This window comes from Cnephaeus nilssonii (assembly GCF_951640355.1).
Source record: "Cnephaeus nilssonii genome assembly, chromosome: 9".
NCBI lineage: Eukaryota > Metazoa > Chordata > Mammalia > Chiroptera > Vespertilionidae > Cnephaeus > Cnephaeus nilssonii.
Genome location: NC_137080.1, coordinates 43,734,791 through 43,750,140, shown reverse-complemented (window position 1 = coordinate 43,750,140; position 15,350 = coordinate 43,734,791). Strand labels below are relative to the sequence as shown.

Sequence of the window (15,350 nt, the reverse complement as noted above, 5' to 3'; positions counted from 1 at the left end):
TTCTTTCTTATTGGTCCCAGGCCCTGTGTCACATCTGGCGAAACAGATCTTCCAGCTCCCCAAACCTACCTGCTCTCTAAAAGGAATGCACTGATAAACATAAAGACTACGAAATTGTTTCTCCTCAGGTTCCTGTATGGACTGGAGAAGTAAGTGGCTAAGGTATGAATTTTAATTAGGAAATAAACTGCCAAAGAAAAAGCAGGAAGACCTCTTTACATGAAGTGAACTTCAGACACCTCATGACCTTGGTGTGTTCATGAGTTTAGCTTTAATTTTGGGAAGTAAATACCTGGTACCCACACTCTACTCTCTCTCTCTCTCTCTCTCTTTCTTTCTCTCTCCTCCCTCCCTCCCTCCCTCCCTCCCTCCCTCCCTCCCTCCCTCCCTCCCTCCCTCCCTCCCTCCTTCCTTCCTTCCTTCCTCCCTTCCTTCCTTCCTCCCTTCCTTCCTTTTCTTCCTCTCTCTCTCTCTCTCTCTCTCTCTCTCTCTCTCTCTCTCTCTCGGAGAAGAAGGTAAATATAAACACAAGCAATATGTTCTGGTTTCGGAAAGCCTTTTAAAATTTCCTTTACCACAGGTGAAAACCTACTTGTAGGGGTCGAAAATTTTCTGTTTGCCTCGGAGCCATCCTGAAGAAAGTAAAGTCAAAGAGTGGTCTTTACATGATGCAACACAAATCGCACTATACTTCTCTCCTTGTATAAATAAATATATCAGAAAAAAGTGGAAGTGAAGTTTTGACATAGAAGGGAATAAGGACAGACGAGTAAGTAATATGATGGAAAAAAAGCAGGAGGAATAACTGAGTCAGCTTGTCTTCAAGTGGCGATCTAAATATTTTATTTCCACTAGTTACAGTATCTACATTTTCTAAGGTCAGTGTATTCTGTTTTCATCATTGAGCTCTGTAATGTGATTTTACCTCACTCATATATTATTAACATTTATGACTATAAGAAGTTCTGGAAATTATTTCTACAGATGGCAAAGTATAAAGTTTGTTAATGAGACACATTGTGTGCCACCATACAGGTATCTCACATACTTTAAGCTGCAGGGTTAGAAATCTGTCACAACAAATTCTAACACTGTCATGTCTCAGTGTAGTTTTCCTTAGAAAAAAAAAAAAAGAAGCTAATATTCTTGTAAACAGTACACTGTGCAATGTAAAATTTGATTGATAATTCCTATATAATAATCGCAATATACATAAATTGATTCTCCTACAGGAGTATTGATTTTACATATAAGAAATTCCATGAAGACAACATTATAAAAGGCAACATTTGTTAAAAAGGCCACCGCAGTTAACTTGTGTTGAAACTGACTGCAGCCACTGTCAATTTCCTGGGTGTCCTGAGGTCAGAAGTTGATTCCACCAAGGCAAACATCAAGTAATTCGACTCTGTCTAGGTGACTAAACAGCCAGACTCCTTAACCACTTCTTTCAAATAACTGCTGGGGTCAGGTTACTTCACCGTCAGGTCGGTCAAGGCATCGGAGATCTCCTCGTTGACCTGTGCAGAAATGCTCGCTGGTGTGATGTTGAGATGAATGTCGTACTGCTGGTCTAGGCCAAGGTAGCAGTCACTCATGAAATACAGGGTGTAGATATACCTACAATAGAAAAATAGAACAAAGATATCAAACCCCCTTGCCAATCACAGTCATATTCCATTCTTTCAGAATTCTGGTGGTAAGGTTCTGCTTACCTTCCTGGTGCTTCTGGGGTATAAAAAGAGATGGAAGCGACATGATGATTTCGAACATACCCTACTCTTTTCAAAGCAATAAGTTCTCTCTTATCCACTTCTCCTAATATCAAAAACCATCCTTCATCTTTTGATTTGGGAAACCGAGGGGCAACTGCATGGTTGTCTTGCTTTCCCTGTAAACCAGCAAGAAAAAGATAAAGCATTAATAATTTCTGGACTTTCTATACCACTTGGTTGTGATTAAAAGGCCATAAATATATACATTTCAGTCTATCTATCTGGGATGTTTTTAATTTTCTGGTTCAGTGTCTTGGGTATGCTATCACTTATCTTTTTTCAAGATCCTCAAAATACTACTTTGTGGCTATAATCACCAGAATATTTTGGCTCAGTTAGAACAGAAAGCCCTGAATCTTAACACTAATTTAGTAAATTCTCATAAATAATATTAATATCCAATTTGAAGATGAACAAATTGAGATTCAACCAGGTTAACCAAATCTTCCAAAGACGTATTCATAAGAAACTGATACTTGGGGGGAAAAAAAAGGCAATCAAGACTAGATTCTAGACTTCAAAAAATAAGCACTACACCATCCAAGACTAATATTCACACACAATAAAAACACACTGTAATAGAATATTAAAAAGTACATTCTCCAAGGAAGGAAAATTATAAGCCAAGCAATTTGTAAGATATATTAATCACCACTATCCAAGATTAGATATCACCATATTGATAGCATTTGATTTTAGATTGAGATTACAAAATACATGATTATTCTAGTGTATCTGTAAGACAATGATGTCATGGCATAAAAAGTGCTAATAAAGACATGTATTAATAATGACATGCTCCCAATCAGGCTTCATTCAAGATTCTGGAGGGACATGTTTTACTTAAGGCATTTTAAAAGAGAGCATGGAGAATAATGTATTTTTCCAGCATTTATAAACAAAATTAATAGGGTTTATTTTGGCATGATTGAATCTAATTTTTAAGTAGCAATATTAAGGTAAAAAAAGTCATAGGTTTTTCCCCATGATTTTACCTGTATGATTATTATTTTTTTTGTAAGTTGGGATCTACTAACTCATCTAGACCAGTAATAGCGAACCTATGACACGCGTGTCAGCACTGACACGCGTAGCCATTTCTGATGACACGCGGCCACTGAGGTTTATTAACCTTTTGCACTCGGATGTCGAGTGTGACTCGACACGGTTGGCATCGGTAGCAGCTCTTTTTATACTCTTTGAATGTATCAATAATTTGAAATATAAAAAAATCCAAATAAATAAGTTTGTATGAAAAGAAACTCCAGTTTTTTATTCTACTGCCGCGCTTTGTAAAATCTGGGGTATTTAAAAAATTAAATCCCGAGTAGAATAAAGGAATCGAGAAAAAAGCAAGAAAGTGCAAAGGGTTAAATACAATTATATATAACAATTATACATTTATGTTATTTAAACTATAAATATCGCGAAATAATGTTTTTTCCTCAAAGTGACACACTGCCCGAGTTATGCTCAGTTTTTTGGCGAAGTTTGACACACCAAGCTCAAAAGGTTGCCCATCACTGATCTAGACATTCTCATATTAAAGCCTCTGAAATGCCAGAGATCAATCAGTTCATACTCACAGGGACTGAATTTTAGAATTAGAAATCAAACAAGATGGGACTTGAAGGCACATTACTGAAGGGATGTTGTAGCAGGAGAAAGCTGCTCACCAGGCTGTGTGTGAGAACAGAGGACAGTACTGAAGCACGACAGCCTCACTCCTGGGGCCTGTCCCAGGCACAGGAAAGCCGCCGACTCCACTTCGCCCAAGCGAAGGCAAATTCTTTATTTCAATTATTATGGTTATTGCAGAACCCAACCTGGCCACAGGCGATGCACTAAGAGTCTCAGAGGACCAAATGATTAATGTGATGGTCACAGGCAACAGAAAAGAGTGCAGTAATTACAAATAAAAATACTGTACATCTCTGGCCTGCATGAACACTGACAAAGCCCTCTCATATGCATTTAAGGGAGGAAGAGGCAGATGTGGCAACTGAGGCACAGAAAAGCTTAGGGTCTTACTCAAATTCATGGAGCTAGGTGGTAAAGCTTTGCTGTCATCTGCATTCAGCCCAACATGGTTCCCACAGAACGAAGTGCTTCCAGGGCAGTGCTTTGCGAACTTTAATGTCCTTAAAAAGTCATCTGGGATGATGGGCAGAAGTCCAGATTTTGAGATCCCTCCTCCTGAGCTGCTGATGCAGACAGTCTGGAGGAGGGCCAAGGAATCTGCACTCTGAAGGCACTCCGGGAAATTCTGTTGGACTGTGTCTATGGGCCATATTTTGAGAACAGCACCCCAGGCAACATACTATCATGTAAGGTCGATATTCTGGGGTTGAACACTGGCACATGAGGAGAACTGAGTGAGGCCAGTTGAGAAAGAGGGATTCATGAATGACACGGATGCATTAGTAAGGTAAAAGATATGTGGGGTGACACACGCTGGTGTCTGGTGTGAAGCATTTGAGAATGGAAAGCAAACACTGTACCTTGTGGAACCCAACATGGGCTCTCTGCAGGCTGACTTGAAGCACATACTCCTGATCAGCATGCAATCTGATCCATCTGTTGTCATTTCGCTTGTCTGAAGTCATAGTAGTGATAGAAAGTTCACTGTGTCCTTCGGAGTCATCCCACCAGCCTTTGACACTTAGGGCAACATCTATCACTGGTAAGTGAGATAAGAAATTCCATGCCTGAAAAAAAAGAAAGAAAGAAAAGATAATAAAGAAAGTTATTTTGATTAAGTCCGGAGTCAGTGCAGCGAGAACCTATGTAACATTTGCCTAGTTTCCCCCAATGGTAGCATTTCCCAAAACTAAAGTACAATATTAATACCAGGATATCAACACTGACACAGTCCATAGCTTCTGTTCAGATTTTCCAGTTTTTCTTGTACTTACTGTGTTCAAAAATAGTGTGCTTTTAATCTTTGTAGTTTAAAGTCCTCTTAAAATCAACTAAAAAAATTAATCATTATCTAAACTTGTGACCACTTTACTATAAATCCCTCCTAGATATTGAGTGACTACTGACTATACTAAAAATAAGTTTAAAAATGTTTGTCACTGAGCTGATTTGTGGTTTGTTGTAGAGAAGCATCCATTCTAATATTTATGTGACTTCTAAGGTAGAGAGCATTGCTTGGGGATATAAGAGTAACAAAAAATGTGATGCAATTGTTGATGTCAGTCAGCAACATCCATTGACCACTTATTGTACAAAATGGTTTTTTTTTTGGTCCATACTCTAAATTTATTCTGAAAGAAAAACATTTCTGTATGTCTGTATGTCATAAGGGGACTTATAAGTTCAGGGTTCCTTCTAAGAACATATATATATATGTGTGTGTGTGTGTGTGTGTGTGTGTGTGTGTGTGTGTGTGTGTGTGTGTGTATACTTGGCATTATATTGAGAATACAGATTAAAATGACACATACTAAAGGAGTAAAAAATGCCAATTTTATTCTTATTGTTTAAATTGAATATTTGTGAGAAATTGGTATGCAAATAGTAACTGTTCATCATCATAGAATGAATGAATGAATGAGTGAATTTCTAAGTCTCCAGAAAGGAGGAAGTAACAAAATAAACTTGATGTCCTCAGATAATTGTCACCTTTTCCTATCAATTACAATTATGTGGCACTATCAGTGAAGAAAACTTCTCAATGTAATGGCTGTTTTATCAGTTGCCATCTAAGTTAGTTTTTAAAAGTACATGAATACTTTAATTTTGATTTTCCTTTTATTTCATTAACATATACCACAGATTTGCTTACAAGCTTTGATTTCCTGTTGGCTAAGACTTCAGTGCTACTGAGCATACCTAATTGAAATAAAGTAGCCCTGATAAGTCAAACTACCCCTTAGGAATTAAAAAAAAAAAAAAAAGTAAACCCAATGCAAATTTTCAATCTAATCCAATCCTATAACTTGTCATGTGATTCTGAAATTATGTCTGGAATAGATATTTAAATAGTCAAGCCACAGAATTGTTTATACTGTGCTTCAAGGTAACAAATGATGGCCTCTCCCCTGATGGAACCAATAATTCCAGAATCTAGAAGCTGCATGTACCACTTGATGTTCACTGACACTGGCCAGAGTGGAAAGTGACCAAGGAGACACTTCAATACACAATTCCTATAAAGCTTTTAAATTTGTGAGACAACACAAGTAACATACTTCTTGTTTAATGTACCATTAAGTTAGTTACCAATACATGTTTTCAATTATTAGCAACACATTGGGATTTTACTTTATAGAAGTTGGATATGGCTTTTATACATAGGTATTCTTTTTATAGCACTTATTATTATTTTTCACCCTCAGTGTGTACAGAGATATTTGTTGGGTGTGTGTGTGTGTGTACACACTCACGCACATATGTATATAAAACATGAGCTATTTTTTACAGAAACTGCTAAGACATTTCAATACCAGCCAAACATATTTATCTGAGGATTAATCTTCATCTATTGAATCAGGCAGGAGCACTGCCATGCATACAATTATTTAATTAGCAGCCAAATCCGCTGCCAGTCAGCAGCCGTTCCAGGCATACTGATGGGGTGGGAGATGCAAATCTCACAGTCGTCCTGCCTTTTCTCATTACTACTGCAATTAGCACTTAAATTGATGCTTTAAACATACTAATTTCTGGAATAATTCAGGATTTGTATGTTACCTGGGATCGCCTCACTGCAGAGCCAACACCAGATTGCTCTGCATATTGAAGCACTTTTGAGCCAAATAACCATCATCATATCAGACTGAGCCAATTTGCATTTGGTTTTAAAGATAACAGAATGGCAATTTATGCAAATAAATTAAGTAAGTTTACTTCTGAGTTCTCCCTGAACTAATTAAAACAATGTTCTAATTTTTTATCACATCTAAAACTTGGCTTAAAATCAATGTATGCTATGTTAGAAATCTTTGTTGCTAATGGAAGACTTGTTTTGATTTAAATACATTGTTTTTATTCATAATTTTGATGGTAATTTAGTTAGAAAGGTAAGAACTTACTATGAATATTTAAATAGTTTTTGGTGCCAATTTTGGGTTCAACAGAAATTGAACAATCAGACTTTAATGCCTGTTACACTTTTTCCAAGTCTTGTTCAAAAATCAGTACTACTGGGGAAAAAATGACATGGTTTAGAAGTTTCTTTATTTTAATACCTGCATTTACAAGTCAGTGTGTTAATTATGTTACAAATCCAGAATGCTTACTTTGACACGTTTAGGGTAAAACTGCTTAAGACTTAAAGGTCTAGATATGCCAAATATTTCTGGCATCATTCATTCCTATTTTTGGCCTTTCCAAAGATGGTTTGGAGAGATGACTTATATTGTTTTTTACAACACAGATTTAGTTTTCCATCTAAGTTATATGGTATACAAATGAGAAGTTTATTTGAAGGAATACTTTAGAATCTAGTTACACTAAAGTGATTAAAATGAGCGCGGGGCGTAAAAAAGTAACTGAGGGAACTGCATGAAAATACAGCAAAGCAAAAAGGAAGAGAGACTATGCCGAAGGGGCGAGGGGTGCGCCCGGGTCACGCAGCTTAGTGAGGGACAAGCTGTCTTAGACTTTTCTCAGCAGCCACTGAAACGACTGATAATGCCCATGCTCCTTCCAGTTACTGATACTGTCATTATTTTTAATGTCATTATTGAGCTCCTATTCCATATCAAGAACTACATGAAGCAGTTTACATAAAAACATGCTGCTTAATTTTCATAAGAACTTCATGAGACAGGTGTGTTGTTTCATATTCATAATCATGGCTGGTCAATGGTGGACAGAATTTAAATCCAGGTGAGTCTGACTCCAATAACCAATGCTCCAAGTTAAAAAACTCCTGGCCTAAATTCCCAGAGTAAAGGCGCTTTAAAACATGGAAGGCCTTACCTGCTTCATTTTTGGGGCCGGCAGCTCATTTTCCATCATGGAGCTGAACACCTTCTCCTTCCCTCCGCAGGCGTGAATCAGTTCAGGGAGGCACTCGATGAAGCCAGGGCCGCCCGCACGTGGGCCCTTCACACCTGGGCTCCATTTCCTAAGAAATAATACCAACACCAATCAAATCACTCTTTTGTAGCACGAATGAGATTTTCTGACAATGATGGCTTATAAAATTTGAATAGTTTTTGAAAACATTTATTTAAAAGGCTGTTATTGGTAAGTGACAAAATCAGCTTGCATTCTTTTTTTTTTAAATCCTCATCTGAGGCTATTTCTAGAAAGAGAGAAAGGGGAAGAGAGAAAAACATTGATCAGTTGCCTCCTGTATGCGCCCTAATGAGTAATCAAACCCACAACCTAGGTATGTGCCCTGACAGAAAATAGAAGCTGAAACTTTTTGGTGAATGGGAGGATGCTCCAACCCACTGAGCCACCTGGCCGGGGCCAGCCTGCGTTCTTTAAGGTTGTCAATCCAAGCTAGTATCACTAGCACATAAAATGGGTAAATCATATCTGAGCTCGTGAATAGTGAGGCAGCAGGTGTCTTTCTACAGGAAAGCACTAATGTGCACCAATGCTTCTACGTGGTTCAAGGCTGAACTGGAGCCCTGACGTGTTTTTAATGGATGCAGGCAAAGGACTCTAATGTAATCACTTGAATAGGTTTTCATTGTAAATAGTTGGGAACGTAAGATTAAAAAAAAGTACATTTTGGGAATCTTTGAGATTTACAATATAAATAGTGCTGATCCCCAGAATATAGTGCACCTACAGCTTACTCCCTATCTGCTGTTTATAGAGCAAAAAAACCCATATAATTAAAAATATACCAATATAGCACTTTTCAGGGTGAGAGTAAGAACTGGACCAAATCTCTTAGGCCCCAGCAGCTTCCATAACAGGCTTGCGTGCTGTTGTGGGTAAGTACCCTTAGGTGTCTGCTTTACTACTGAAACCCAACTCCCGTAACTCTTAGCACCACATTGGAAGGGTTCCCGAAACTGAGCTGCAGACATATGAGCTATCTGCTTTCCCCCTCATGCCACCAGCTGCTGATGCGGCTCACTCTCTGAATGTGCCTTTTGCTTTCCAAGGGACAGTCCGTGGTGGGGACTCAGCATCACGGAAACAACTGCCTTGGAACCCACTTGAGACAAACTGAGGGATTTTCCTGAGGAGACCCCATGTGTGGTGAGGTGCTGGTTGGCACCTGTATCTAGATGTCTCCAATGACTGCCACTCCTAGTCTGGCTGACAAGGGGCAGAGGGTGCAGGACAGTGACCTCAGTCAGACTGTTCTGCTGGTCTACATGACTGTGAGCCCACGTGTTGGCTGCAACGTGTCTCTGAGCTGGTGTGAAAGAAACATTTTCACTTAAACATTGCCAACCTTGCTTGTAATGTGTACTGCTCTTTTCCTTGCTAAAGTATTTATAGCCATGTACATAGGAACTAAAGGTAAATAACTTGATGATAATATAGACTCATCTTTTAAGCACCGGTTATATCTTGAACTGTTAGTATCCATAACTACCCAATTTTGGACATTTTGTAGATGCACAATTTACATTTGAACTATGGATTTCAGATTCTTAAATCTATTCTGCAGTAACCGAAATTGGTCATTTATTTTGCTTTAGACAACAGAGTAGTTTAGCATCTTCTAAAATAAAGGTTGGTACTGTAAAGGTATAAACACAGTTAAAATAGAAATGCATCCAATGTTGCAAGTGGAGAACAATTTACTAGGAGGTTAAAATGAACTGCGGTTCAGCTTGGGACAGGATTGAATTCCAAGCGAGAATGTTGCATCAATAGGCCACATCTCCCTCTGGGAAGTGAGGGCATTTTCCCTGTGAGGAATCAACATTCTAGGCACAACCTGAAAATCAAGTGACCACACATATAAAGAAAATAAATTTTTTGAAATTTAAAGTCCACTGACATTGATAATTAAAACAATTACCTGAAAATGTGAAGATGGTGCTGTTCTATGTTCGGTATTGTGAGAAGAGAAGAGTCTTTCAGCCAGCGACCCTGGATCACCATCTGGACCAGGTTAGTGATGTTCAGGGCAGTCACCAGCCATCCCTGGTTTGCAGCCACATCGAGCATCGCCTGATCAGGAAAAATGCACAAGTTACAAGGATACTATGGCACGGGCCCTCTCCACTGGGAACTGATATCAGCTTAAACAAAAAGCAAACACACAAAATTTCCCAAGCATTACACCTAAATATATAATGAAAATGGGAACCAAAAAATAAACTAGAGTTGGATTGAAGGGAACAATCTCCTATAGCATTTATTGTACAGTACTTCCTACAAAGTGCAAATTTTTAGATGTTTTTTAGGGCAGCAATGGCAGCCAGATAACACTGGTACACAATAATAAAACAAAGAGAAAAATTCAGTGTACTTTGAGAGCAAATACCTATATCATTCACTGTATCAACAGCATTAACAGCTGCATTAAAATAGTAAATCCATCTTTCCCAAATTTAAAATCAGTAATAGTAAGGTGATAGGAGGTTTCCTTGCCAAAAATTTACTTTCCCTCCAAAGAAGACAATACACCACATGCTAGCAAAGGGGGCACTGCCAGTGATACACTGAAATGATGAGAAGCTATTCATATCAGTCTATACATTTAATCTAATGTTTTATGGACAAACAAATGCTGCACTTGCTTAAGGCAAAACTAAACATTGAAATCTTATTTAAACAAAGGAGATGTTTACACAGGCAAAGCTATTTCAATTAAATGAGATTCCGGAGAATGCTGACTTAAAGACACAGACGTTAGTATCCTGCTCCAAGGCAGCTACTTTTCATAGTTTTAGGAGAGTCCTCTCTTATTTTGGGAAATAAAGAGATGAAGGTCAGAGAAATTAGATGTACCTAGTACATGCTTATCATATCAATAGTAAATATCTTACCAACAGTAAAATACCAAATGTATAAAATCTATTAGCAGATTTTTAGAAATAATTTTTAAGGTATATTATTTTAGTAAAATTAATTTGCCATAGTACTTAGTACTATTGAGACAGACATATTTTTTTTCTTCTAAGTTTTGGATTTCCTATTTTATGTTCTCTAATTTGCAGAATGTCAAATAGTTTTAAAAGCATCTGGCTAAACCAATCTGTGGTCTTTTAATATACATCCCAGGGAAACGGGTTAATGTTTGTGGATATCATGGTTAATGTGTTGGAATGGGCAACTTAGTCTTGAGCACCCATGAGTCCATTAATTATACATCATAAAGCCTGAGTGTTGGTACAATAAACGTGTTCATATGTGTGTATATGTTTGTATAGCAGTGTGTTTACATGTACAAACATACATGTTCATAAATCTAGGAGAAATCTACTTCTATTTTTCCTGTTTCTCTGCAGAGCTGATTAAAACACTCTGCCTTTCTTTGAAGTGCATGAGACAAACAGGTCATGATGAAAACCACCCAGATAAAAACAGCATTAGTTCACAAGTCACAACTCTTGAGTTCTCTGAGGGAACAGCAAAGGAAAGGAGAAATGAATAATTATATCTAATCCAGAATCATGATGATGTTAGAAGTTGTAATGTGGAGTAACTATGGTGATTTTACTTGTGATTTTACATTACAGCTTGACTGGAAATAAATTCCAGACCAAAGGCTCACATACTAGAAGAGTTGGATGGATGGACCATATGTTTTTAACTTTGAAGTTTTCATGATGAAGTTGAAAGATCTCATAAAATTTATGAGAGCTCCCCACAATTTTTCATTGTATAACCCAGATGTGAAAATGTAAAAAATCATGCAAAGTGATTGCTTACATGAAGTAAATGAGAATTTGTATTGTGAATTGGAAACTATTATTTATCTTGTTTTCATTTAGAGAAAAGGCAGGTGGGGAGACCAGGAATCTGGGACGATAAAAGGTTCTGCAACTACTTGAATGTGGTGAGCCAACCGTTCAAACCCTCAGTCCTCTGCTCAGTCACTCCCTGTCCTGTCCTGTTTTCTTTGCCCCACCACTGCCTCAGTGCCGACCCTCACCAAATCACCTGAAATGTTATAAAAACCCCTTTATTCTCATTCTCATCTAATTCTTCTTCAATTCATATTTTATATTGTTACCAAAGTAAATTTTTAGAGAAATAAAACCGATTGTGTTATTTCTCTGCTTACATTACTTCAATGGCTTTGCACTGTGTAGAGGACAAAAGCTAAAAAGCTTCTCTGCATGCCAGTCAACACCTCTGATGAGTCTGTTCCTGGCACATCCCACGTGACCCTTCCTATACTAAATGACTGACAATGTCCCACATTCACCCTTGCTCTTTATGTTCTCTTTTTGCCCTTGCACTGCTCCTTCATCTCATCTACCTAGGAAATGCTTATTCATCCTTCGTCTAGCTCAAATGCTGCTCCTTCCTGTGAAGTCTCCCTGATTCTTCCAGATGGGTTGCAGGCACTTCTTTTCCTATGTGTCTGCACTCCTGACACAGCCACATCCCACCACTGTCCTACTGTGAATCTTTGTTTACACATCTGCCTTTAAACGACAGACTCCTCGACAGCAAGAATCTGGAAATATTCTTTGTCACTATACTCTTGGTGTAGTGCACTCAAGAAATACTCTTTTTATTAGTAAAAATTCCATTACAACAATTATAACAACATTCTACCTACATTATTGTACATCTCCCAAAGATAACAGAATGTAGGGGGGGAAATTACAAGCTTTGATGTCAGATGGACACAGGTTTAAATCCCAATTTTGTCCCACTTACTATGTGTAAATTTTGGGGAATCACCTAACTCTATCATGCTAGATTTCTCATTTTTAGAAGGGGTACTATACCTCCTTATAGGATAATATAGGACATAAGATGTCTAATATACTGCCCGGAACATAGCAGATGTCAATAAACAGCTGCCTATTTTTAAAGTTCTTCTATGATGAAGTGAAAAGAACACCCTAAAACAATCCACTCTTTCTAACAGGGACCTCTACTGGGCCCTTCGGTGTTGATTTCTGCACTGAGTAGCACAGGGCTTCAGGGGGCAGGGCATGCGAGGCTGGGAGCAGGTGCGTGGAACAGGCAGAATATTCATTAGGAGAGGTGTGCACTTAGAAGAGAGCCAGGGAACAAGGCCAAAGACAGACCCTGTAGCTCAGGCCAAACTGAAGGAGGTGGGCTTGGTTCTCAGTTTGAGTGGGCAAGCCACGATATTGTTCACAGGTACACACCTGGCAGGGCTAAGACCAAGGGATGGTCCATGTAAATGGGTGGTCCTGGTAGCCTGAGCTGGGATGGACTCCCTATGTCTCATATCTTTTATAGTAGTCCTCCTGGTAGATAAGGATCCATAGGCATATGCTCCTCCCTAAAGCAGGGCTGGCTTTGATAGCAGCTAGAGATCATGGCTCAGTTCTCCAGGCCACCTCAAAGTCCTTTACAGATACATAATACTCAACAACAATACTTAGGATACTGAGGAGAAATAATTGGACATTTTTACCAGCTTAGCATTAACATGAGGCAAACATGCAGTCCCTGTTGACTGCTAATACACTTTCTACTTGGCATGCTACCTCCCAGGCAAAGCTAATATGATTCTAAGTACTATTATAGGGGTCAAATGGATGGGTCTGACTCTGTGCATGAGACTTTCTCCTACTAAGTTGGAATCATTTTTAATTCCTTATCATGTCCAGCTGTGACAGGATGGAAATATGATTTATAATACTGTATTCATTTATAAAATTACTAGAGGCCAGGCTGAGGGGGGGTCCCTCAGCCTGGCCTGCCCCCTCTCACAGTCCAGGAGCCCTCAGGGGCGGGAGGCGATCCAGCTATCAGGGGAAGGCGATGCCCCATCACACCTCTGCTGCTGCCACTGCTGGCAGCGCAAGCCTCAGCTGGCCCTGGTTACCTGAGCCTCGGGCGGCCCTGGGTGGCTGGGCAGCCGCCATCCGAGGCTTGCCTGTGCCTTGGGCCGGTCCAGGGTGGCTGGGGGGCTGAGCGGACTGGGGGACTCCAGAGGCAGGCGTGCGAAGCGGCCAGGCCCACCTGCCACCTCGGTGGGGCTGAGGGGACTGAGCGCCACCATATTGTGGCTGTGGGTGCCACCATCTTTGTGGGCGTGACAGTCAATTAGCATATTCCCTCCTTATTGGCTGTGGGCGCCGCCATCTTTGAGGGTGGGACTGTCAATTAGCATATTCCCTCCTTATTGGCTGTGGGCGCCGCCATCTTTGCAATGGCATGAGGGTCAATTAGCATATTCCCTCTTTATTAGATAGAATACTACAATTAAAACCTTATCATGATTAACATAAACTGTGGGGCTGTCATTTATGAGAGCAGGTGATGAGTTTGGTTTTGAACATATTTTAACTAAGCTGCCACTATAAAGCCACATGAGAGGTTCAGGTAAAAATGAGCTCAGGAGAGAGAGTATGGGCGAGGAGTACAGACTTAGAAATCCTGCACACGAAGTGGGCAGCCAGAAGAGTTAAAATGAGCAGCTTAGGAGCAGAGGTGAGGACAGCAGAGTGGGGATTACTGGAGATGAGAACTGTGAAGGTGGGGAAGGATAAAGAGGTGAGGGCATTTAAGGTTCTCTCAGGGCACTACTGAAACAACTATGATTAGAGTGGTCATTTGTTAAATGTGTACTATTTGTCAAACCCTCTGATAACCATGTAATAATGTAAGTTATTGAATTTAAACCCATTACACAGATGAATATATTGTGGCTTAGAGTGGTTAGAAAAGCACACCTGCCTAAATCCCCACTATACCCATTTTATACAGGTCTGGTAATTTAAATTCTGGGGATTTAAATTATGGGGAGCTTGACTCTGAAGTGCTTACTTTTAACCAGTAAAGTTAAGAATGCAAGGAAGGTTGTATGAAATTCCAGGAGGTTCTATATTAGACAGCTGATCCTATGATAAATGTGCTACTAGGTAAAATGGAACTCTGAGAAGCTCTTCTGACAAGACAATGCTTAAAGCAAACACAAAGTTTGGATGAAGTAGAAACAGATGGGTAACTCCTACTAAACACTTGATACCGGTTTGAAGATGGTTTTGTATACCAGAAAGAAACTTGGCCTGACAGCTTAGAGTATGGTGCCTTTAAATTAAATGTAAGATTTTAGGCAAATCACTTCACCATTGGTATTCATTTTTCTCATCTGAAAAATCAAGGAGTTTGATTAGGCTTGTATTTATCTTCTGTACGCTTTAATCTTTCATCACTAAAATGCCAATATTCTCATATTACATTGCTACTTATTTTTATAAAGTTCACTTTCTATCTTTCCAAGTGGACTGTAGTATCTTTGAAGTCAGAAGCAGGAAAACCTAAGTCAAAAAAGAAGGCAGCACATACCAAGCACAGAATCAGCTGCAGACAGAAAAGACCCTCTTGGGATCAGAGGTAGATGAGGTTTCTGCTGCCGAGGTGTGTGGGCCTCCCAGAAAAGAGAGGCTTCAGCTAGTCCCCAAAGACCTCACACAGAGCATCACTGGAGAGAGAGAGAAGCTTTGGGGTGAAGAGGATAGATGATGATAGCACTCA

At 39.3% G+C, this 15,350-nt stretch overlaps 1 protein-coding gene across 2 annotated transcripts in view; it reads right to left on the bottom strand.

Annotated features, from left to right (window-relative positions):
* Window positions 1-583: 583 nt before the first annotated feature.
* The window catches only part of ASCC3 (activating signal cointegrator 1 complex subunit 3), a 253,509-nt gene continuing 238,742 nt past the window's right edge, over window positions 584-15,350 (bottom strand). For both annotated transcript variants that reach the window (XM_079780725.1, XM_079780724.1), the window contains exons 38-42: window positions 9,730-9,881; window positions 7,710-7,857; window positions 4,277-4,483; window positions 1,716-1,891; window positions 584-1,620 (exon numbers count right to left, since the gene is read on the bottom strand). In XM_079780725.1, coding sequence (XP_079636851.1) covers window positions 1,473-1,620; window positions 1,716-1,891; window positions 4,277-4,483; window positions 7,710-7,857; window positions 9,730-9,881 — 831 coding nt within the window. In that variant the 3' untranslated portion in view covers window positions 584-1,472. The remainder of the gene's footprint in view (window positions 1,621-1,715; window positions 1,892-4,276; window positions 4,484-7,709; window positions 7,858-9,729; window positions 9,882-15,350) is intronic.